Source organism: Diceros bicornis, chromosome 14 (assembly GCF_020826845.1).
Source record: "Diceros bicornis minor isolate mBicDic1 chromosome 14, mDicBic1.mat.cur, whole genome shotgun sequence".
NCBI classification, from domain to species: domain Eukaryota; kingdom Metazoa; phylum Chordata; class Mammalia; order Perissodactyla; family Rhinocerotidae; genus Diceros; species Diceros bicornis.
Genome location: NC_080753.1, coordinates 15,830,695 through 15,856,039, shown reverse-complemented (window position 1 = coordinate 15,856,039; position 25,345 = coordinate 15,830,695). Strand labels below are relative to the sequence as shown.

The 25,345-nt window shown below is 46.1% G+C and overlaps 1 protein-coding gene across 1 annotated transcript; it reads left to right on the top strand.

Annotated features, from left to right (window-relative positions):
• Positions 1-274: 274 nt before the first annotated feature.
• On the top strand, positions 275-24,182 carry TFAP2B (transcription factor AP-2 beta). The gene is made up of 7 exons (XM_058555456.1): positions 275-361; positions 3,107-3,565; positions 8,336-8,396; positions 16,075-16,294; positions 17,898-18,016; positions 20,228-20,369; positions 23,242-24,182. The coding sequence occupies exons 1-7, from the start codon at positions 275-277 to the stop codon at positions 23,540-23,542; spliced, it is 1,389 nt and encodes a 462-aa protein (XP_058411439.1). The 3' UTR covers positions 23,543-24,182.
• Positions 24,183-25,345: the final 1,163 nt, after the last annotated feature.

The following is a 25,345-nucleotide window of genomic DNA, read 5'->3' as shown; positions in this document are numbered from 1 at the left end:
GGATACTAGGAACCGGCAACGCACAGAAGCGGCCAGCAGGCTCCTACCGACGCCGCTGGCCCAGTGCTACGGGAAGGATGGGGCTCCGAGGACCAGCCCGCGCGGGCCCCGCCGCCGCCGCCGCCTGGCCGCGTCCCGCGGGCAGCGCCCAGCGCCCGCGCCCAGGGCCCCCAGCTCTGGCCAGCTCTGAATCCTAATTCGGGGCGGGGGGTTGAGAGAGAGAGAGAGACAGGGAGAGAGAAAGAGAGAGAGAGGAGATTCGTCTTTCCGCGGAATGATGATTGGGGTTTTCCTTTCCTCTTTGTGGTTGTGTACTGACTGTAACGGAGAGCCGCGCCTCCGCCTGGTGGGGTTTGTTTCGGTTCGCCCTCCTTTTCTTTCTCTAACAGGCGGGATAATAGTAAAATCCAAGGCGCTAGAACTATCCTAAAGAATGTGAGCGCCTGGAGTGGGCATGACACTGGCGGGGATGGGGCCACGGTGCAAATAGCTCGGGGTGTTCTTAGAGGGATTTCAGTGGATTCTAAAAGTAAGGATAAAACTCGTTCTTTAATAATGAAAAGTAAACTGGCTAAATGGGAAAAGAGGGAGGGAGAGAACACAGAGGGAGGGAGAGCGGAGGAGGGAGGGGTGGAGTGGAAGAGGGGAAGAGAGAGGAGAATAAAGAGGGAGTGAGAGAGGAGAGAGAGAGAGAGACAGAGAGAAAGAGAGACAGAGAATATTGCAGGTATTCCTGTCTACCTAAATTTTCTGCTCAAAAATATAGGAGAACCCGCAGCCCAGTGGAAGGAGCCTATTTAAGTCGGGAGGAAGGTTGAACTTTAACAGAAATGGCAGTCAGGCCAGTTGAACGGGTTCCTGAAACATCCAAAAAGGTTTTCTGTTGCCCCTGGCTTTGCCTGGAAAGGATAAGTTTAGCGTACTTGAAGATTGATTGCATGTATTTTAAATTGAGGTAAAAATCACAGGCTGTATGAGCACTGAAGAGGGCAGGGCTGCACAAGGCATGAAAAGCCCCCGTCTTGCCTCTGTCCTTCAATAAATAAGCATCATCTCCGATATTCAGTGAAAGTCCGCAAAATCACTGGAAACACCCGGGCCCACCGGTTCAGTTTTCTCTCTCCTCCAAGTGACGAGGCGACGCCTTTTTATGCTGTTTTTAATATGCACACAAAGCACCTAGGCCAATCGATTCTTCCCATTAGGAAAGTCCCTCTCCAGGAACAAGGGCACCTACGTCCTGCACAAGCCCCCAGCGATGCTCTCCCTCCCTGCCTCGTCCAGGGGAGCAAGGGCTGCTTTACGCGCGTCCCCGGCTCAGTTAATTGAAGTTCTGCCTCTTTCCTGCTAAACTTTTTCCCCAGTCTGCCTTTGCCAGCCCCCTCGTCTGATTACATCTAGTAATTCTCCACTGAATGAACGTCATTTACAATAGTAGGGGAGCTCTGCGCTCGCTGCTGCTTCACGCTCCATTTGTCCTCCATTCTCCCTTTAAAGTACTCGTGTAATATTAATAGTCATGAATATCAATTATTATGAGGCGGTGTAGGCAAGCAGAGGGAGGAAGGGGCGCCCGAGCAGTCTGAGCCCAGCTTCGGGTGGAAGAGGACTGCGTCTGGAACCCCGAAGGACGGGAGGAGAAAAAAGGCCAAAAAGACAGCCAGAGACCGGGGAACAGCTCTGTCTGTGTGACAGGACAGGCATCGCCAATCTTGTTTGGGGGTGGGGGAGAGTAAGTTTTTTTTTTTTTTTTTTTTTTGATGGCTTGTCCTGGAAACACATCAAGCTCGGCTCCTGTGTCCAGCTCGTTTCTCAGCTGGACTCCTTGATTGTTTTTTTTTTTTAATCATTGTTTGATTTTGAGCAGTAACCAGGCTTTTTTTTCCAGATGTTAGTCCACACCTATTCATCCATGGTGAGTTTGGATTCACGTTGTACCAGAATTGCATGCTCCCTCCTCTCACTGTCTCTCTGTCTCTCCGTCTCTGTGTGTGTGTCTCACTCTGTCTCTGTCTTCCTTTGAGCGCCTTTGGCTTGGTAATTTAGCACCATAATTGGACGAGGCTGCAGCTGCTTCTCTGCATTGTGTGTTTGCCCTCTGAGCTCCATGAGTCAGCTGGGGAGGGGGGAGGCCGAACAGGAAAACTTTTTATTTGCCATTGCACTTTGGAAATTTAGGTGACTATTTCTCCAAAAAGAACCATGGGGACTTTACCATATCATTTTCACAGAGGACAGGGAGGAACTTATACATCCCTCTCATCACACACCTCCCCTTCTCCTTTCACTTAGTTTATCACTCCAGATAGGACCAACAATACGTTGTCTGGGCTTTTTTTTCCTTTCTGTGGACCAGGTCCTTCATTTTCACACCCTGGAGTATAATAGCATTAGATATAGAAAGGCAACCTTAGCTATAACTCCTGGGAACCACAACCCAACTTAACGTGGGCTCAGGATATGATTTTGAATGAGATCCATTTCAATCAAACACTATTTAAATTATTTAATTCCTCTTGGCAAGGGAGGGGTGACTGGGACCTCAGATCAGGCCGATTCCTCCGAGCTCCTGGAATTACCAGGTTGTCTGGAGAGGTCCTGGTCAGCCGCTGGGTTGCCAGTGAAGGCAGCAGTTGGTTTTGAACTGGAGGAACAGCACAGCAAATAGTATGAAGTTTTATTTGTGATGCTTTGGACCTCTGGAAGAGTTAGAAAAAATAGTTTAAAACGCCCAGAAGAGCAAATACCATCTGTAAGACTCCTGTATTTTTGAGGAATTGTAAGGAATTTAGAGTCCCCCTCCAGACACACAGCTACTCTACCCTCACCCCTTTTGCGCTTTGCGCTCTCAACGGAAGGCTCAGATGTTGGTTAAGTGGGTGATTCTCCCCATTTTCCGCCAAAGCCTCGCGTTTGGAATTGCTGAAATCATGTGCCCTCTGAGTCAACTTGGGAGGCTGTTTCAGATTCCTGCTTCCCCTGTCCCGGGAGGAACGTACGGAAGCCGGGCTTCTCCATTTGTCGCTTGTGTGTTTTTTTCTTCCCCTTCTCTCTCTGTCTCTCTCTCTCTTCCTCTCTCTCTCTCTCCCCCTCTCCCCGCTCCCAGGACCGGCACGATGGCGTCCCGAGCCACAGCTCGAGGCTCTCCCAGCTGGGCTCGGTGTCCCAAGGACCTTACTCGAGCGCCCCGCCGCTGTCCCACACCCCGTCGTCAGACTTCCAGCCGCCCTACTTCCCGCCCCCCTACCAGCCGCTCCCCTACCACCAGAGCCAGGACCCCTACTCGCACGTCAATGACCCCTACTCCCTGAACCCACTGCACCAGCCCCAGCAGCACCCCTGGGGACAACGGCAGCGGCAAGAAGTGGGTTCCGAAGCCGGCTCTCTCCTGCCCCAGCCTCGGGCCGCCTTGCCCCAGCTCTCGGGCCTCGACCCCCGGAGGGACTACCACTCGGTCCGCCGGCCGGACGTGCTGCTGCATTCGGCGCACCACGGCCTGGACGCGGGCATGGGTGACAGCCTCTCGCTGCACGGCCTCGGCCATCCCGGAATGGAAGACGTCCAGGTAACCACAAACAAACAAACAAACAAACGAAAAAGACAGTAAATACATAACGAATGCCCCAGGAGAGGGGAGGGGCGGGGGAGGGGCAGCTCTGTCTCCATTGGGGGAGGTAGTTTCCATCTTTAGAACAGGACCAGCGGGACACGACATAAATGTTTATGTGTATACGTGTATGGTTCTATAGTGGCGACTTCTGGAGGACCAATTATGAAAGCTAGAACCACTAGAAATGCAATCACGAAGGAGAAAAATATATATGTGTGTTTTGATAGTTTACGATCCTCCGAATCAAGGCTAGATGTTTTTGTCTTGCCTTAGCTACCGGACACCTTCCTATTCTCTTGCGCTTTGGGCGAGCAAGCTGCGTACCCTCCCCAAGCCACCCCCGTGAACGTCCCAAGTGGGCCTGGCCCGCTGACACGGCAGGTAAAGACCGGGTGCCTAGAGTCTGGGGCTGCAGCATGGAGGCACAGGGTCCTCTGTAGGCTCCAGAGGTTCCTACTAGATTTGCAAAGACTTTGTTAAGCATGACAATGCACCTTGGAAGAAAAACATGCGCTATGTTTGTCCAAGCCAGATCTTGCTTTGAATGTCCCATAAGCTGCAGAGCCCTCTTCCAAGATAATTGAGTTCCAGAGTCATCACCCTAGAAATGGAATATTTGTGAGGAGAGACCCGGAAACCCCTAATTCTGTTTGGGAGTCCATGAGGACACATACCATTTTGGAGATTCTTTTCACCTTTTGGTCCATTAGAGGATGGAGGAGCAACATTCTCCACATCCCTCTCCAGCCCTCCCCCTCCATTAATACTCTCCTCTCCTCTCCACTATCCCAGTTGAAGAGCCATCACGTGTTTATTTCTTAAAACAAAAGGCTCAAAACACTCCCCCACCCACCCACTATCCCATCTGCAACCTACACAATGGAGCCTGATTTGCTTGAAAATACTTGTTTAAACTAAACAAAGAAACATCAAAGAAATGATTTCTAAAAACTGTCTGGGTGATTCTGAGCAGGTCTCCTTTTGCTCCCTAATTTAAATACTCTCCACAAAAGATAAATATGGTTGAAAGGTATTTAACTGACACTTTGGTCTCATTGACATAGTTGTATATATTATGCATCATTTTAGACATACCTCTGAAGCACAGGAAAATGAAATGGGAAAGGGAAAAGGGTGCATGAATCCTTCTTTACCTTGCTGGGAAAAGAAAATGTATTTTGAACAATTAGAATGTGGTGACAACATCAAATCCTGTCTGTGTGTAGTCTATGATGGTTTATTGTTTTAAAGAAAATTCAGTTATTTATTATTTCCAAAAATGATGGAATCACCTGATTTGTGACTGGATTTACCCATAGTAATAAGAATGATGGTTTTGTGGATTTAACGGAGCTTGACTGTCCCTGTCTAGAGCTATTGCTTATTTCAGAATTTCATAAGAGAAAGGAAATATTTAATAGTTTTTTTTTAATACATTGGGGTAATATGTGTCTAGGGGCGAAGTTTTTAAATTAACCTTTCTGAGTACGGTTCAAAGTGCTAGATAATGAAAGTGGATCTACTCATCACCATTGCTGTTGGCAATGCTAACACCGGGCCGTGTCACCACCACCCTGCAGGCCGAGGGGCTCAGGCGGGGGAGCCCAGAAATTCCCCGGAAAGAGGGAACAGATTTCTTTGATTTTAGATTTTTTTAAAAGATAGACTTGTGAGGGGTTTTGAATGTTTGGCCAGATGCAAAGGGCGAGAGAAAAACAGGGCCAGGTCAGTGTGCATTGGGGAGAACACCGTTGTCACAGCGTCGTAAGGCGGACGGAGTTGTTGGGTCGGGAACACAGACGGAAGAGGCAGAGAGCGCCCAGAGGAGAGAAGGTGCAGGCCCTGGTCCTCGCATGCTCGCCGCTCCACCCCACCTCTGCCCTGTTCCTCCCCCAGCCGCATCCCAGCCCGTGGTCTGGCGAGGTGGGGAGGCCCCCGGGACCTTCTCTGGACGACCCTCAGCGCAAGGGATCGCGGGGGGGATACACCCCGCACCTATCCCAGGAGGGAAACAACCGGGGCAAGGACGATCTCTGTCTCTGCTGTGATGACAGGCCTCCTGAGGCCGGGGTGTGCTTGACTTGACACAGGGCAGGTGACAAAGAAAGGCAGGGGAGGAGGTGTACCTGGGAACAGAACTGCATCTGCTCCATCCGGTAGGATCCACTTCCGAGTTAGGGATCTGGAGCGCGGGGGGGCTAAAGTTACAGGAGCGGGTCGAGGTTTCTACATTCCTTGCACCACGCAATGAGTTGGCTGCTCCCACAAGTCTTTAAAAGGGACCAGAGAGTGCCTCGGCCTGGACCTCAGTCACTTGTTCGATCTCAGGGGCCTAGTGTGTGTTCTGGATCCCCTTTACCCCCAACCCAGCCAAGGACCAGACAGATCCCGAGGGCGCTGCGGGGGCGGGTGGGTCTCACAGCGAGGGGTACTCACCTGGCCGAGGGTTGGGGGGCGGGTGTGTGTGACCCAGACACACACGCGGTGTCACCGCCCCGACCGTGAGAGAGGAGAAGGAGGAGAGCTAATTAACCAAATGCTTCTAATATTTTTTAAATGAAACTATAAAACGCTGTCAATTTCTATTTCAATTTACTCACAGGGGCTATTAAACTAGCAAATCGCTGTTTGGGTTCTGGGTATGCTACATTTCACCCATTGTGTGTGTGTGTGTGTGAGAGAGAGAGAGAGAGAGCGCGCGCGCGCGAGCGAGCGGGGGGCAGTGCTAAAAACTCAGGAGAACAGCATCAGAAAGAAAGAATGAAATGACACCTAGTTTGGAGTTTGTTTAGTTGCCGCGAACACCTCTTTTCTTCTTCCCATCTTTGCTCTGTAACCTCTCATCACCTCTACCACCCACGAGTATAAGCATAGAAAGATGTTGTCAACCCCCCCAACACACACACACACACACACACACCCTAATGTCTTAAAGAAACCCCTAGTATCACTTTTAACTAAAGAAGTCTAGTAATTACGAGTCTGAGTTGTTTTTCTGCGCTTCCGCATGCAGTCCTAATTAAATCTTTACGATCCTCCCTGTGACGATTAAGCGCCAGCATGCTGCGTGAATATCCTGTACAAAAACCCAGCAGGCGGCCGTAATTAGATAGAAAATCAGACAAGAGCCTTCTCATTAACTACCACAACTACCCCACGTCGCTGATGAGGCGTATATACATATTTACGTACCGACGTGAGGGTGAGGTGTGGGGGCGCACGGTCCTGGCCAGCGAGGTCGCGGGTCTGCCTGCCCAAGACACAGGCGACTTATTGTGTCCTGCGTGGACGCATCGCCACTGTAGACACGTGAGCATAGAAAGGCGTGAATCGTGTGTGTGCGCGCGCGTGTGCGTGGTGGCGTCTCCTGAAGAGTTTCGAACAAGTTACATGAAGTATTTTTTTAAAAAAGCTTTTTACCGTTTATTAAGATGTGTATGGCATGTTACAACGTGGAAAACGGTTCTTATGGAGAATAACTTTTTTCCTCACCCCTCTGAGAACAGGAGTGACTAGTAAAAACGAAAAGAAACAAATTAACACGCCCCCCTCCATGATTAGATCCTCTCATTCTAATGCGCTGCTTGTTCAGGGTCGACAGTCTCTTCGCTGTGATGAACACACACCCTGTCTGGGGATGCAGCATGAGTGGGTGGGAGGTGCCATGAAAACACAACCTCACTCTCGACCCCTTTGCTTTTTACTACTCTGTAGTAGAGTGGGTGACAAATTGGTCCAAACTTAGATTTCTAAGGATCAAGGAAAGCAGCTGTACGTTTGGGAAAGACCTGGCATTTATTGTCATTGGAGGGGAGGAGGAGGAAATCCACTGCTTTTGGATGCCCTGGGATGCACAGCCAGAACTCTGTTCTCTGCTTCCTGACAGTGAGAAACTCATTCCAACAGCTATTTCCCTCAGAAGTGCTGCCAATACCCAGGGTTGAAACTTTCCTTCTCTGGGAGGAAACTGTGACACAGAAGATGAATGCGCCTGGCCATTACCTAGGTGCTGACTGGGAGGATCCAGGCCTCTGTGTGTATCTGTGTGTCTGTAGTGATTGCCTTCCTAACAGGTGTGCTCCTTGCTGGGAAGCAGCAGCAGCAGGGTTGGGAGGGGGAGCAAATTGTGCAGGTTCCTCCGAGGGACTGTCGTTGTGTATCAAGAAGTTCATAGCACACAGGGATGTGTATGGACTGCGGTGGGTGTGCGGTCCTGACAGCATGCAAACGTGTTCCTGTGTGTTGCTGTTTGCATTCCATTCCAAATTGCTCAGACTTTAATTAAAATCCTATAATGTAAACTATTATGTATTTGTAAAATGACTCTGGGGTTAAGATGCAGTGGGATAGAAAACAGAAATTGCTCTTACTAATATTGGTGGAAATGTTTCAGCTGTTGCCAAGTTTTCACAATTCATAAGAGCAAATAATATAAAAGTTTATATGTCTATGTAATATCTATGTTTAACATAATAACTAAACCAGTACTACATCCCAGATGTCTCTCTCAGTTTCCTTTTTCCTCTTCCTCCATTGGAAGAATTTATAATTTGGGTGAATTTCATTTCTACGTAGATTTGGAGGTAATAATGATAATAATAAAACCTCCTTTTGTGAATTAATATAAATGGAAATAACAGAAACTCCAGTTTGGAATGACATGATTTATGTGCGCGATTCTTTAATATCCAGTCAATTTGAATAGTGATGTTTTTATATTCACAGTCAGTTGAAGATGCCAATAACAGCGGCATGAATCTATTGGACCAGTCTGTCATAAAAAAAGGTATGGATTATTCACCCGAAAAGTAAGCAGAGTTTTCCTGTGCATTCTTGTGTTTATGATGAGTTTTCACTTTGGGGGAATTCATTATTTTATAAGACACAAATGTTTGTTTGCAATCATAGGACAGCAGCTGTCTAGGTGAACATGCATGTTGGGAAGAAGAAAATGGTGGGGGGGGCAACCGCAGGCAGAACCCCGGATTCGAGAGACAGAGGGAGACTATTGCCATTTTTCTCATGGTATGTTTGGTAGCGATTCTAGAGACATCTTAAATAATGGAATACCGTCATGTATGGAACTGGCTGGGAAACACTGCTTTCAAAAATGTGCTGTAGGGGCCGGCCCGGTGGCGCAAGCGGTTAAGTGCGCGCGCTCCGCTGCGGCGGCCTGGGGTTCGCTGGTTCGGATCCCGGGCGCGCACCGACGCACTGCTTGGTAAGCCATGCTGTGGCGGCGTCCCATATAAAGTGGAGGAAGATAGGCACAGATGTTAGCCCAGGGCCGTCTTCCTCAGCAAAAAAAGGAGGAGGATTGGCGGGTGTTAGCTCAGGGCTGATCTCCTCACAAAAAAAAAAAAAAAAAAAAAAAAAAAAATGTGCTGTAATTATTTCATTGATAACTGGAGTTTCCTGAGCTAAACCCTATGTCACTGAGACCGCTCCTTCTCTCCTTATTTTTGTATTTGAATTTTTGGTGGTAATTTTGTTCCCAGTTCTCTGTGTTTTATGATTTGTTTCTTCTTCTTATTTTTTTAAATTGTGCCAAATGTGTTGCTAAATATGCGCATCCTGAGAGGCTGAGACAGCCTATGCACGTTTCTAAATCTTCCTACATATGCATTCATGATTTAGTGTGACTGTGGAATCACCCCATACTGTTAAAGGGCATGTGATATTAACAAATGTTTGCAGTCTCTTGTACAGCTGTAAGCAAAATAATTAACTAATTAAACTAATTAAATGTAATTACAATAACTCATTTCGGGCGTATTGCAGCTGCTTAATTTTTCCCCCCTCCTCTGACAGTCACTGGGTGAATGCCTGGCGATTAGTGTGGCTGCCAAGAGGCCCGAATGTCACTCACATGCCCCAAATTTAGGAGCTTGAATGTAAACACTGCAATCTTTAATTATCACAAGAACTGGTATTTGGAGATACAATTTTAACTACTGTAACCCTTTCTTACCAATACTGGAAAAAGACATGTCCTTATGTTTGGTGTCAGCAGTCCTTAGCTTCAGTCATTTACGATGCATGTGAACCACAACATTCTCAAAAACAGTTAAAAGAAAAAGATGTTTTGGAAAGTAACCTGGAGTCAAGCTGGTAGAGTAGGAAGACTGTGAAGTAAGGATTCCAAACAGGGTGAGGCATTCTACATTTTCTTCTTTTGCAAATGCAGAAAAAGTAGTTTTGAGAGGTAGGAGGCGGGAGGGGGAAGCTGTATTTGAAATGATGCCATTTGGCTTTGGAATGTAATATCCTGAAGAAGAATAGTAAGGTTTGGGGCAAAACTATTTATTTTAAGTGTTGCTCCAAAGGTCTCTCCCTGTCTTCTTTAGATAGCATCATTTTGGTTTTTAATGCCAGCTTTTGGGTTTGCTCAGACACCCGGGGCTCCGTGCTTAGATTTGCAACTGTGCTGACAGCTCACTTTCACCATTTCCTCTTGGGTCTTCTCTTCTGGTTAATTGCTGGTTGATAGAGGGTAGGGGGGAGGAAGAGGGGGTGCTTCTCCATCCACTTTTTTTCTTTTTTTGTTTTAGTTCCCCTTCCTTTTCGGGGAAAGCTAGAACCCCTTAGCCAGGGTTCTGTATTCTAGAAACAGCATTTGGGCTGGCAGTGGGGCATGCCCCACAGATGACCAATCAGAAATGCTGTTAGTAGCCAAGCCAATAAAAATATTTGAAACTTAGCTTGCCTAGCAAAATGGAGCTGAAATATTTTTAGGTGTGGGATGCTTTGGTTTCAGGGCTTGTATATGTTTGTAGTGAAATGTGAATATTCATGTATCAGGGATTCTCCAGGAATAAAAAAAAAGGAGAATATTGACTAAAGTTGCTGGTTCTGTTTTGGAAACATGGCGTACTTCTCATTGTCCCAAAAGTTTTTTTTTAAAGAATGTGTGGCTTAAAACATCTATGTGGCATCCCAGTCACTTTATTGATTTAGGCGGTGTGGTTTTGAATATGAAGTGTTAGGTCAACTCCATTATTTAATATTTCAGGTATTTGCTTTATTACTTGAAGAAAAGATCCTAATTCCATATTTTTATCTTTAGAGCTCCATGGGCAAAATAAGAATAAGAGGTGGATTTACTTTTCTAGATTACTTCAAATCACTTAAAATAAGGCTATGGGTTCATTAGCTCCTTCCCTGCCCCCTGGTCTCCCATCTTCGTCCCCTCCTCCACCTTTATGAGGGATGTCTCCAAGAGATTAATTTCATAAAAGAGGAGGTGAGAAAGTTTTCTGAACTAAATATTCTAAATTTCAGCAACTGGCAGGGGACTCAGTTGCTTAATTTATTTTCTAATGGGCTTTTAGAGAGATTTTTAAAATTCTACCTCTAATAAAAGCGCAGCAACTGGCCGGGGTTCAGGTGTCTCTGCCTCTGTGTATATTGAAGCCAGAAGACTTCATCATAAAGGATCTATGTCTCTATGTCTCTCTCTCTCTAATTATGGAAGGGCTTCCTCCTAAAATTTAACCAGTCCAATTTTTCACCCTTGTTGATATCACCCATAGATTATAGGCTAGCTCTCTTGTTATGTTTGCTATCTGGGCTTAGCTGACATTTCTGAAGTAATTTAGTTAAGAGGAAATGAGTTGTTCCCAGTAGAGAGAGCAAACGAGTGGAGTGAAGGTAGCCAGCGTGATAAATGGCTCTTTCATTTGAAGATCTCCAGAGCTCGTTTACCGCTAATTTTCTGTATTGGCCCCCTTTGAGCTATTAATGCAATCGGCAGGGACCGTGGCCCCTCTCCTCTTAGCTGCCCCATTAGAGCTCCCATTAAGCCGCGCGGAGTCTCAACTCCATGGCGGGTGTTGGGGGGAGTAATGAAAGGTGCTTTTTAAACTCTCCTAATCTAAACCGGCAGAGGGTGGTTAATACGATTTGAAGGGGGCTGGTCAATGAGCAATCAATAAAGTAATAATGAGAAGGATTCGGTACATTAACAGTCTAAAAATCCAACGAGACATTAAAAAATCATTCTGAACTCTCAGTTCCATTAAGATTAGGAATCTGGGCTGGGAGGGGGTGGGGTGGTGCCCAGCTAATATAGGATCACTGTCACCATCCTACAGCCTAACTGAAAAAAGGCTCACCTAGGCTTTAAGAAGAAGTTTTTGGTGCAATCAGAGGCCAATATACAATTGGTTTGACACCTTAGCAGAAAACATGCTAGGATTTCTTGGAAAGGCTATCTCGGCTGGAGTCCAAGGTGCAAATGTTGTGACTGTGGGGCGTTTTTGTTGGTCTTAGGGATATCCTGTTTGGTTAGTTTCAGTTCAGCCTCGGTTCTCTCCTACTTTTTTTTTCCATTAGTTCTGGCCCCTTCCCCACATAAACACTTTGGTGTGGATTTTCTTGGGGTGTGGGGGATAAAGAAATTGCCAGTTTCAATGACAATGGGTTCTGTTGGGATTCTTCCTTCTGACCTAGAAGGTAAAAAGCAACACATCTGTCAGAGCCTCTGAAAGGGTGTGAGCTTCCTCTCAAAGGAAGAGGTTCACATTTCTAGAACTGACTTAGATCCAATAGGTATTTATTCAACTAGAGACTTTGAGATATATTCCAGCCTCTCAGGGAGTAATCAGAGTTCATAGAATTTCAAAGCTGGAAAGGTTAGACATTCTTCTCCAACCCCCACCTCCACGCCCCAGTATGGAAACTGAGACAGAAGATAAGTGACTTTCTCAAGGTCCCACATGTCAAGTTAGCGATAGGACCCAACTCAGTGTCCACCTTCTTAGACTTTGCCCCTAAAGGATGCCAACACTGGATGTCTGTAGTTTTTATGTTCCAGCTTTCTTTGTGCAATCCTTTCATTTTTCTTGCCAGGATTTCAGTGCTCACATTTATACACATGCTATATATACATATGGAATAACATTTAGCCTTCAGGTAGATGAGAAACAATGCAAGTATGAGGAAAGGGGTGCTCTGCTGGTAAGAATTGTTTTAAGCAATGCTCAACCTCTTGTTGGTTTCCCAGTGTAGTTTACATATTTAAGTCTGAGCACCTTTCGGAGGGACTTACCCTTGAATCTAGCAGATGCTTTCATTTCTTTCCTTCTCCCCCACCAGCAGATCAGACCCACAGAGAGTCTGTTTCTAGTCAGACACAAAGATCTCAAAGCTACGATTTCCCACATAAATTTAAAGAGTACAGATTAAGAACTAGCCTATTAACACTTTGGCTCTATATAGTCCACTAATGAATAATATTTTCTCTAATCAGTTTTCCTTCCTCTCTCTTAAATAACACTCCAGTCACTGTAATGAAATATTGATCGGTTTTTAAACCTTTTTTTCTCCCCAATATAAAAAGGGAGGGGAAGAAGTTTTACGGGTGTTACATCCATAAGTTGGCCCATGCTATCCAACTGAGAACTGAAGAGAAAAAAAGAAAAAACCCAGTTTTAATGTATGCACAGAAAATTGTAAACATGTAAAGAACTGGAAGCTTCACGCTGAGTTTTGCCATGCTCCATTTCCTTACCATTTCCTGCTGTCGCTTTAAACCTATCTTCGTCATCTCTGGGTTCCGTGAGCAGGAACAGTGTGCTCATAATTACTAACAAATCAACCGGGCCCTGTTGCTCTCTGGGTTTATTGATAAGCTGGAGGAAAGCAGAAGGGAAAAGACAAAGAGAATAAAATATGGGGTTAATCAGCTGAGCTAAGCAGGTGTGAGAGGAAGGTGGATGACAACAGTGCTATGGACTTAAAGGAAAGTTGGGATGAGAAATGTGTCGGGTCTAGTCTAGGGGACCAATACTAGAATGGGAGAGAGGTTTAGAACCTGAGAATGAGAGAGTAGCAGGTGGGAACATGATTGATACTTAAATTAGAAAATGGAAATAAAATCTGAAGCAAGTCTGCTCAAATAGTCTGCGTCTTGGGGGGCGGCGGGGAACTGCCCCCAGACAGCAGTGTGCTGACAGAAGCTGACTGGATTGGTGATATTTAGGTAGTAATATATATGCAGAAAGGTACAGTCCACAGGAGGGAGCAATATACATTCCCCAAAGGAAACAGCTCTTGTCAGGTAAATCAGGCACTTAACAATAGTGAAATTAGAGGGCAGGTTATACGGCATCTCTAAAGGCCTGGCTTTTCAAGAGATTTGGCATCTGGGACTGTGAGAAGCAGGTAAAATTTCAATCCTCAGGAGATATTCGGTTATGCAGTATCCTGAACTTACTATTTTCAGCTTAGTGGGTTTTTTTTCCTGTCAAAATATCATTTCTAAATAGTATTTAAATATAAAAATGTTGCTGAGTATCAAAGATGAAATTTTTATACAATTTATTTCTATAGTTCATACCGTGTTAAAACTACAAAGGGCCATCTATATTTTGGGGAAACGCTTTTCCAAGGTTATCCAATGCCAATTCCCATGATCATAAATTATTTGTTTATAGTGTCTGAATATGAATCCGAAATGTGGAAATCAGGACTGCTGTGAAGAGTAAGATAGATTAAAATAGATGTGGATGTTGTGTAAGAGAATTAAATGACAGGGTGTTCCTATCCCAATCACTGTCTATTAAGTGACTTGAACTCCATATTTTACTCAAATTTAATGAATAGTCACACTTCGACTTTTCATTGGTTCACTCTGAAATGGGAAGTTGCTTCACTGATGAGAATATGATGGGGGGAATCAGAAAGAGGAAAGCCTCTGTCTGTTGCTCCCCACTACCACCCTGGCAGTGCAGAAGATCCACTGGTATCTAACATCATTCATCTAGCCTGGGACAAGGTCTTGGATTCTGTAGACAGATCCAGAAATCCTAAAATGTCTTCTAAGAAGTAGCAAAAGGGAATGCTCAGTCCCTCGATCCGCTCCCCTAGGAAAGCCCTTTTCCACAAGATGTTTGTAAAGGGCCAAACGCAATTCATAGTAAATAAAAGCTTTGGGACCTGCCTGGCTTTTAGGAGTCTCTAAAGATCCTCTGAATGCTGGAATCTGTGGTAGAGAGAATAAGCTGTTACAAAAATACTCAGTGTTGGTTAGTCTGTTCTAGACAGGGAAGTTATGCAACTTGTTTCACATATAGAGTTTGAGGCTCCAGATGGTAGAAAGACCATATCTTTCCCCTACCAGGATTCTAGGGTGAAAGAGTCTTTATTAAAGAGGAAGAATGGAAGCCTCCTTTTTCGTGCCAGATGCGTTTCAATAAATCCCCTGGACTGATGACCCACAAATACTGTTCGAAGATTTGAGGGCTTCATATCCCAGTGGAAGAAGCTAAGGTGTAGGGCAGGTCAGGAGGAGAAGTCACCTGCCCGGTGGCTTCTAGAGCCTGCAGAAAGAAAATGGGCTTCAGTGGTGTAGAAGTCCGAAGGAGCGAGACTGCCAAGGGACCTGGGAGGTTGACCATTTGCTGTTCCTCATTCCCAGCCCTCTGGTTCTCCTGAGCCCCGCCTCTTCCTGAGGTGCAGATGATACTGAAACACAATTAAACAGAGATACAGGCTGGAGAGAGGGAATAAGCCTGGGTAGCAGTGGCAACCAGCTGTCAGCTCTTATTAACTTCTGCATAAAACATACCTTGAGTGCGGTTTGTTATCAATTACTTGCCGAAATGAAACAACTGGGGCAAGGCAAGACCACCGCTCACATGAATTAGAGTGATTGGTTGATTGATCAGGGCACCTGTTGTAAATCATAACTGCTCCCAACAATCACCAGCCGGTGCTTTACGTTAATTTGTAAACAAAATTCATGTCACTGCGGAACTGCTCTCACTGGAGAGGAGCATTTGGGTTCATTTCTAAATGAATCTGTTGTTATGATGTAGGAAAGAATGGGAAATGAGCAGCTCCTTTGGGCTCAACTCCTCAGCTTAAGGGTATTACTTGGCTGTTCTTGGGCACAGTGTCTGATGGGGCCCAGCCTCCTAATCTTCTCCAGTGATGACCATAGATTTGGGTCCAATAGGAGAGGAGGGAAAGGTTCCCATAAGGACCATTGCTATCACCATTTTATATCATTGGTAGTGATAATCACCTTCAGGCTTCAGCACCAAATATGATTATTACTCTCAGTGGACAGATGAGGAAACTAAGATTCAGAGGGGTTCAGTGAGATGTCTAAGGTCACACAGCCAGCAGTGATGGAATAGGAGTCGCCTAGTTTCACAGCACCATCCAAACTCTGGGTTGCCTGTTTTCTTGATTTGTGTAGTGAGCGAGACAGTGGCAAGCAACACTCATATGTCTACACACGTGGGGTAAGTTTCCAGAGGAGTGATGGCTTTTCCATTTGTTTGTACACAGTGCTCTGAACGCACCGCAGCCCCACTGGAGCAAACACTTCCTCCTCCAGCTTACCACTTGGCGCCCGTCCTGTGGACTCGCCTCTGCGCACGCACCGACACATTCTATCAGCCAGTCACCAGGATCGAAACCCGGTCACCTTTATGGCATATTTTTTTTCTCTCTAGTTCCGGTTCCTCCCAAATCTGTGACTTCTCTGATGATGAATAAAGATGGCTTCCTGGGAGGCATGTCCGTCAACACCGGCGAGGTGTTTTGCTCGGTCCCAGGCCGTTTGTCTCTGCTCAGTTCCACTTCAAAGTACAAAGTAACTGTGGGGGAAGTTCAGAGACGGCTTTCGCCCCCGGAATGCCTCAATGCGTCTCTCCTCGGCGGCGTCCTCAGAAGGTAAAACCCCACAACCCATTCTTTATGGGGTGAGAGGAGAGGGCTCGCGCGGAAACCAACAAGTAGCCAGACGCGGTTGCCTAGCAACCGGGCAGCCGGGGAGAGCCGGGTTCCCCACGTGCTCCGCCCGCGCAAGCAACGCTGTCGCCCCGGGTCCCCCGCGCCGCTCGCTCCCCCGCCGGCGTCGCTGCACCGGGAAGCTTCCACTTCCCCTGGCCTGCGCCCGGCGCCCTGGTCCCCCCGACCCCGGGGACACCTCGAGGGTGTGATCTAGCCTGAGTGAGACCCAGAACCTGCACACGCTCATCTACACCAGAAGTTTCGTGGAGTAACTCCCTTCTTACCTGCACTGTACTGATATTTATTTTGTTTTAAAATGCAGTTGGCGGCCGACTAAGTTGGTCACGCCCCACTAATGCCTTGTGCCCCGCGGTTTGAAAAACTCTGTTCTAGGCTTATGACCTCCTTTCTTCAGTAACACCACCACCAATAACAATGATGCCACATTAGAAATATTAATAGTTATTCCTTGGGGCCATTCAGATGCTATCCGATATTGGAGGAAGACAATCCATAGACTCCTTGTGGAAAATGGGAGGAGGTGGCTTTTATCATAAGATTTAAAGCCTCCCCCAAGGTCCCTGCCAACGCCTGAACCCTTGGGTAGTGTCCCTGATACGAAGGTGACATTGTATGAGATGAACTATTCAAGTTAGCCTATTTGGAAGTTGAAAATTCCTTTCTTTCCTAAAAGTGGCTGTGTGGAGAGTACGGCAAGAGAGGTCAGAGTACGTGGGTTTTTTCCTATATTTTTGCTCAGACCTTAGCACCTACAGGGAGAGCCTTGGGAGGAGGTAAGGGTGTGACCCAGGGACTCTTCTCACTCTGAATGCTCTTGCTCTGCTCGACTTTGGGTCAGTTTTCAGGTGAGTCCTTTGAGCCCCAGAGTGGAAGTTTCTTTCAGTCACTCCCGGGCATTGAGTGTATGTGTGTAGAAAACTTGCTATGAGATTGAGATAATATAAAGTGCTTATCACATAACTAAACTCCCTAAAGTGTTAGTTTTACTGTTATTATGATTACCATCATCATTGGTGTCATGTTTCAGTCTCCCTTTACCCTTTTAACCCAACTCCATTTTATAGTGACTCTTGACCCCTTCCTCGAAAAGCCCACCTGTTGCAGCTAGTGCCTTCTCCTCTTAACCGTCCAGTTCTTTCCCTCTTCTCAGCAAGGTTGTGCGTGCCCAGCTTCTACTCAGCTAACTGGCTCCTTGACAAGGAAGGATCTTGTGTGTGTGCATGCACAACTTCTACCTTCTCTGGACCCACAGCCTATACCCTATTATTCCTATCTGGTATCATTTTTTCTTCTCGTGAGATAAAAAAAGAAAACAACTCAATTTTTTTTTTTTATGCTCTGTATTGCAGAAATTAAGCAAACCTCAGCAAACTATCAGCAAATAACCAAAAGGAAGGGGGGAAAATGTGCTCACCTCAAGTTAAAACCTCTTCAAGCTCCACTGGGCTTCAGATTGCTAAGTCTAAACTTTGTTTCAGGAACACTCTGAGGTTAATCAGAATGTTAATTCTTGCAATTTCAGAGCCAAATCGAAAAATGGGGGGCGATCTTTGCGAGAAAGGCTAGAAAAAATCGGTTTGAATTTACCCGCGGGCAGGCGCAAAGCAGCAAATGTCACGTTACTCACCTCCCTGGTGGAAGGTAAGCAAGATGTGTGGCCATTTCACGAAGTGGCTGAGCTTAACTGTCGGCTGAAGGCTGACATTTTACACGTTTCATGATTAACTGGAAATCATTGCAATTGTTGTGCCCTCATGAGCTAGATGTCAAGCGGCTGCTTGAGAGAAGTTCAAAGGTCCTTTCACTTAGAGGGAGCCGGCAATTGTAGAGAGGCCAAGGGACCTGTGTGAGGGTCCCTATGCTCTGAAGAGGGCTCAGGTCTAGCCTCCAAGCCGGTGCAGGGGTCACCTCTGCCGCCAGGTGCAGGACACAGTGTCTGAAACACCCTCTTGGAAGAGTAAATCTGTAAGCAGCAATCCATTCTGTACCCTTCTCCTTCCCAGACTTTACCTCTGAATCATCAGTAGTAGAAAATACATTGTCGATTTATGAAACTATTATTGCATTCATGACCCCTATTGGTTATTTTAAAACTCCTGTTACTCCCAGGGCCCTATCTCCTGCTGATTACCTGGGACTTATTGTTATTGAAATATAGCTTAATAAGGCCAATCATGCCTAGCAGAAAATTGGGGGTGGTGGTGAGGAAACATGGAGGGGAGTCACATATGACCTTCAATGTAGATTCATCAGTTGTGAATTAAAGGGCCATAATTATAACAAGCACATTCTAATTTTCTCATCGTTTTGGGGTTGGGGATGATATTTATGGTATGTAATAAATAGCATCTTCTACACAGTCTAGAATAAGAGGATCTGCAGTTGAATTTGTGAGATGGAGAAGGGATAGGAAATACAGCCAGGTAGTGGTCCTAATGAAGGAAGTTGTAGGCTTTTCTCTAGAGTCTAACATGTAGGTCTTGGTTTTCTCTTCTGTTTTTATGGATGTGATGTTATGACACTCCTGTGGGGAGTTGGTTTTTGAAGGAGAGGATCTTAGACTATTTAAGCAGCAACCATAAAGTCATCACATTTATAGGTACTGCACTTTGCCATCTTTAAGGCAACGTTGCCCGACCCAAACTTACCCTCCAGGGGCAGCAGTCACCAAATTTCTAGCCCACACTTGTTAGCAGTTGACTCTCAGTCTGGGGGTCTTACTTTTTGCCCTTCGGAGAATTGCTAATATCACAATCCTCCTTTTGAAAAGCAGTCAAGGTAGTCTCAGCCCAAGACAGGGATTTGGGTGGAGAAGGGAGGAAACTGGAAAATCCACTGAAATTCCAATATTTGGTTGGCAGTTTCCAATTTTATGAATTCTTGTAAGCACCATGCCTGAAGTCTTTTGTTGTTACTATGATAATGATGATTAAAAGGAAGTCATGCTCCTTAAAAATAACGAAGCTGTGGGATAGTTCAACATATCCCTTTTTCATGTTCAGGATCTTCCCTTGAACCCCTAATGCTGTGCTTTAAAGGGTAATAGTGCTTTATTGGAAAGGGGTTTCCACATAAGCTGCGAACTCTCAGATGTCCAGGTTTTCTATAGCTGCTATGTCATCTTTGTGCAGTAGAAAGTTCTTAAGTAGGAGGCTGATGACAGGAACCTCTGAAGAGTAGAAACCTGAAACCTAACTAGCAGGAAACTGACAAGGAGAATAAATAGTTCATTGCTGGATAGAAATACTTGTTCCATATATGAGTAGTCATATATGAATTCCAAATATGTTTTACACATATTTTTAAAATATATGTGGACATATGCAGACATGGATTTATGTTTGTATACACTAGTTATTAATAAGAGATTTTTTTCTAATACAATTATAGGAAGATACAAAAGATAATACAAAAGATAGGAGGACTTTTAAATTTTATTTAAAGCAGGTGTAACAGATGCTTTAAAAAGAAGGGGAGAATGTGGCTTGAATATCCAGCCAACTGTCTATGTGCAGTTGTAAGGTGGCTCTTGACTACATCAGCCCACCTTTCCCTTAAGACAAACTATGGGGTGTGGAAGACCTGAAGCTATTCAGGGGACGTCTAGCTAGGACTTGGCTGGAAGGATGATCAGGGAAAGGCTGGAAAGAGTGTCAGGAGCAAAGTTCGTTCCATCAACTTTAATTTCGGCCTGAGAATCATTTTTACTTTGAACATCTGTCTCACCTTTGCTTTTGCCCCGAACAGCTGGCCTCTTCTGTAAATAATAACAGAGTTGACCAGGGAGCATCTTCTGCCCTGGGATGATTAGGAACCGGGTGCTGATTATGACCTCTGCTGCTGTCTTTTCAGGAGAAGCTGTTCACTTAGCTCGGGATTTTGGGTACATATGTGAAACGGAGTTTCCCGCCAAAGCTGTTTCTGAGTATTTGAACCGGCAGCACACGGACCCCAGTGACCTGCACTCCCGAAAGAATATGCTGCTGGCCACCAAGTGAGTGTCCCAGACCCTCGGCCCTCATGCCTGACTCCTACCCTGCTGAGCCACCTCGCTTGGGAGGAGGTTGGTGGGGGGGGAGTGGCAATGCCCACCTCCTTTGTGGGCCAGGGAAGGAGCTCAGTGGTAGAAGCAGCATACGCACACGCAGCTTATCGATTGCTGGCTAGGAAGCCCTCCCAGCTCCACCCGGCTTCTCCTCCATCCCCAGACCCCCAGAGTTGATTAGGGGCTATGGGTTTGTCTCCACCTCTTCTGCTCTATTTCCAAGCTTCTGGGGAGGATGGCTTTCTTAATCAGAATCCAGGCTTTTTATAGTTCTCTTCCCCAACCCTGGGGATGGCAGGAAAATCTTTTCAGGATGGGTCCTTGTTCGAGTCCTTCCCTGGGTCCCTAGGTGCATATTCCTGCCCAGATTTCACATCTCCCTGTCACATCCACACGGCCACGTGTGCTCGCTCAGGGTGTCTATATGTCACCGACGTGTACCCATCTCTACCCACAGCTCTAATTACCCTCTTCCCAACGTTGCTGTTTGGCATCTTCCACAGACGCAAAATTTACTACAACTCCAGAGGGGAAAATAGTAAATCTCTGGCTAAATTTAGGTCTAGAGCTCATTTGAACTTTTACAGTGGGTTTTCTATTTATTTGATTTACTCCTGTCTTTGGCTTCGGTGTCATATTGTTGGTGTTTTATGGCCGGCTCAGGCCTGCAGTGGGCGGCGCTGCGTGCACCCGCACGTTTCTCTCACAGGCGCGGCCCAAACAGCGGCGCTCATTTATTTAGCGCTCGAGGACGGGTTTGTTCCGTTGACAGCGTAATTTAAAGAAATATATGGAAGGCTGAAAAATCATTTGCTCAAATTTGTCCAGATGTTTTTGAGACGTGATTGGAATTTGATTGCCCCTTTCCGCAGGGTCAAAAAATATTAATGTCCCAGAACTTTAATTGCTTACAGACCCTGGTTTGGGCTTTGAAGATTTAAAATGTTTGACTCTAAGCATTTGTTCTCCCGGGTTCAGAATTTCCTTTTTGGCACTTTGGTAATGAGTACAAACTTAAGGAAAGACTTTAAGCATCTCTTCCAACGATCAAAACCTGGCACCCACCCTCTTTTTAGAAGGTTTTCCTCTGATGTACCAACTAGCAATATAATAGATCTTTGTCAGTAAACTGCCCTCCTACCCCTTGCCCTGGTGTCTGGTGGCGGGGGACCTGTTGGTGCTTTATAAAAGAGTAAAGGTACTTTGGGGAAAAAATAAAGCCAAAGTGTATAAATTAAATAACAGGATTCCACAAACGACTCTGTCATTCCCCTAAGGAATGCTTGTAACTTCCCCCCTTGAAGCCTGTGGTTTCTCTTAGGCCAGCACTTATTAACCTGGGGTGAGTGTCGGAATCACCTGGGGAGCTTTTTCAAGACATTTACTCGTGGACCTAGCCCCAAACCCCCTGAATTGGAATCAGCAGGGGGTGGAGGCCAGGATGTGTGCACTTGAACCCCACAGGTGATTCTGAGGTATCTCTGGCTTAAGAACTGCCCTATTTAGGTCAAAACTGTTACCTCTTTCTTCCTGGCTGTGAAGAGGTATGTGTGCATTTCAAATGGAGAACTAGTAGAGAGATGGTAGAGAGAGGATGCCTGTTCGTGCTCTCTACCCACCAGTCTTAAAACCAGAAACCTTTCAGCTGCTGCAGGTGAGGGAGGAGGAAGTATTCTCCATCTAATTTAACCATTACTCCTCCTGGGAGTAATCCCCTAGGAAAGGATTCGGCAGGGTCCCTCACATTGGCCTCCAGGTACCTGCACTGTTTACCTGTTGGCCAGGCCAGGTGTCACCAAGTGTCAGGCCATCCCAGGGGGGCCTGGGACTGGCGTTCTGTAGGTTTTCTTTTCTCACAGCCTGGGTGGAGGCAGGCTGACAGGAGAAGTGGGCCAGTCTGTGAAAGGCTGTGGCTTTGGGATGTCATGCTTCTGACCACCAGCAGAAGCAAGCCATTGGACCTTCCAAGTGAAACCCCTCCTGTCCACCTCCTATATTAACAATTGTTAGGCACGCAAGATTTCTAAGGCTGGGAGATTCCTCTAAATTGTAGGTGCCTTGAGGAAATAAAAACCTTCAACAAATAAAAAATCTATCCTCCCCAGTGTCTTAACCATCTACCTTTAGGTTTTATTTAAACAATGTGGGAATCCTTTTATATTGACAACAATCCTGTTGTACAAAGATTTTCAGTAGCCTACACTTAAAAGAAAGAAAGAAAAAAAGGGAAGAATACCTCCCTCCTCCAATACTGCAGGTAAACAGATTTTTGCTTTGAATGGAATCAGCATTCTCTCCTGGAATAAATAGTTGCTTGCCCTGGGCCATGCAAGGCTCCAGCAATCTGCTTCTGTGCCTGGGACAGGCTTGTGGCCCAGGGGCCTAAGTCGTTCAGGGCTTTCGCAGCCTGATCACCAAGAGGTTGGAGAGGCAGGGGAGAGGAGGGGAAAGGGCTTTGAAAAGAACTGCCAAGTAAGAGCTAAAAATTACTGAATATTCAAAATCAAACACTAAAGCCAAGCGGATTTCCCAAAGCAGAGTCCACACGGTCCTGGAACGAAGTGGGGAAGACTGGAAGGAGGAAAAAGGCAAGGCTTTGGGATGGAGCGGTGCATAACCTCCCCACCCCCGCTTTCCTTCCAGTCCCAGCTGCTCTAGAAAGGAGAGCGCCGGGAAAGGAAACAGAGCGGAATCGCCCACATTAGCCGCGCACCTCGGCTCTACGGTGACCCGGCGCCTCTGGGCTTGTGTGAGCGCTTCCTTTCTAATGCCAATTACAACAACGAGGGTGATTTTTTGTTCCTCTCCCGACCCTTTGCAGGCAACTTTGTAAAGAATTTACGGATCTGCTGGCGCAGGACCGGACGCCGATCGGGAACAGCCGGCCCAGCCCCATCCTGGAGCCGGGGATCCAGAGCTGCCTCACGCACTTCAGCCTCATCACGCACGGCTTCGGCGCCCCGGCCATTTGCGCCGCCCTCACGGCCCTGCAGAACTATCTCACCGAGGCGCTCAAAGGCATGGACAAGATGTTCTTGAACAACACCACCACTAACAGGCACACGTCTGGGGAAGGCCCAGGTAGTAAAACTGGCGACAAGGAGGAGAAACACAGGAAATGAAAAATTTAAAAAAAAAAAGGAAAAATGTTTTAAATACAAAAGGAAAACAGAAAAAGTTTAATTTTAGCTTTAAAATATTGGATTGGCTTTGGAAGAATTATATTAGGTAGAATACACATACAATCAAAAAATTTTAAAAAAGCTAAATAACTAAAAAAAACTGAGGCGTACAACGGAGCGACAATTTCGGTTCTCAGTGTCTATTTCAAGATACACTTGGAGACAACCGTCCGGATTTTCCACTTCGGTTCTTTCGAGCTTAGTAATACTGATAATAAAAGAAAACCATGATTTTTTTTTCCCTTTGGAAAATAAAAATAAGACTAAACATGAGAAAACGCTAACTTATTGGAAGAAAATCGGATAAACATTGTTGGTGTCAGTGCTTTGAGAGCTGGTTGACTGAGGCGCACGAACTTTTTAATTTTTAATATTTTTTTAGGAAACTCTTTCGCAGTCCCCGCCCTTCCACCTCACCGCCCCCCTCCCCCAGCCACCCTTTTCTACGTTGCCCTCCCTTCCTCAAGCTGTCACGGGAATCTTCCGGGATGCAAATGAGTGTGGTTGGCCCCTGTGCGTGGTGTTTCGGTCCCCTCGGTGCCCCCGCCCCGCCCTGCGTTCTTAACTCACCGGTGCCCAGCTCCCGGGCCGTTTGCATAATTAGGGAGGGCGAGGGCGGGCGGGGCGGGAGGCCCGCGGAGGTGCAGGCGGTGGCTGCAGCTTGGGGTGCCGGCCGGCCTAGCAGAGGCTCCCGCGGCTGAGGAAAATCTGAACCAATAAGTTGATTCAGACTCATCATCAGTTCCTTTGAGAAATGTTACTAGTTCCCAGCCTTGCCAGCATCTGCATACAGAGAATCTTGCATTTGTTATAACATTTGTGTCATCTGCCAATTTTAAGAACAATAGTAAAAAAACACAATATGAATACGTTGATTAGTATGTAATTCCTTCGGAGGGGTATGTACCATTTCATTCTCTTCTGTTTTCCAAAGCTTTGCCCGCATGGTTTATGAGCTTCTTCAAAGAGGACTTGGGCTTCCTACACAATCTATAAGGTACAGAGAAAAAAAAAAAAATCCGATCCCTTTTTAATCAAAGCCTGTGTGTCAGAATTCTGCAGGTGCACTTCTTTAAAGAAGCTCAAAGAGAATAATTTAGAAAGTGGCCAATAAGAGATTGAAGCAGCTTTGAGTCCAGTTGCTAACAGATACCTCAACACGGAATTCCGGGGGAGGTGGGGAGCTGCAAAATGAATTTTAGGGGAGAAGAGTAAGGGTTCTTGGAGCTCAATACTTTAACAATTTTGCCCTGCCTTTAAAATGGATTCCATTTCCTTGGGCTCTTTGGCGATTACTGTTTTAGCGGAGAAAGGAGCAGCTTTGCGAGTGGTCGTGGGGAGGAGGGTGCTGCAAGCTCCCGTGTTTCAGCAACAATTGCTTTCCTACAAGATGCTTTATGAATGAGGCTTTTTTTTTTTCTCCCAGACGTGCACTTGTTTTAGCATATAATGGTAAAATAATGCAAAGTGAAAGGATGTATTTCAGCTCTGAGTTTTCCCGTCTGGATACACTGGGACTGTTCCCAGTGGATAGTTTCATGCATTTAATATCTCTCACTTGCGCTTCATCTGAGCATTATCATAATGGAACCCGTTGTCCTCACCCTCCCAAAAGCAGTGAGAAATCCTCCCGGGTGGGGTAGGTGAGGCAGGTCTCTAAATTTAGTGTGTCCGTACATGCACCTCTTTATACAAAGTAGACATTAGGACCTTTGCAACATCCCCTCAAGATAAAGATCCAGA

Coding starts and splice junctions, on each gene's coding strand:
- TFAP2B (XM_058555456.1), top strand. CDS start 275: ATGATGATTGGGGTTTTCCTTTCCTCTTTGTGGTTGTGTACTGACTGT. Junction 18,017..20,227: donor ACTCACCTCCCTGGTGGAAG/GTAAGCAAGATG, acceptor CTGTCTTTTCAG/GAGAAGCTGTTCACTTAGCT. Junction 20,370..23,241: donor AATATGCTGCTGGCCACCAA/GTGAGTGTCCCA, acceptor GACCCTTTGCAG/GCAACTTTGTAAAGAATTTA.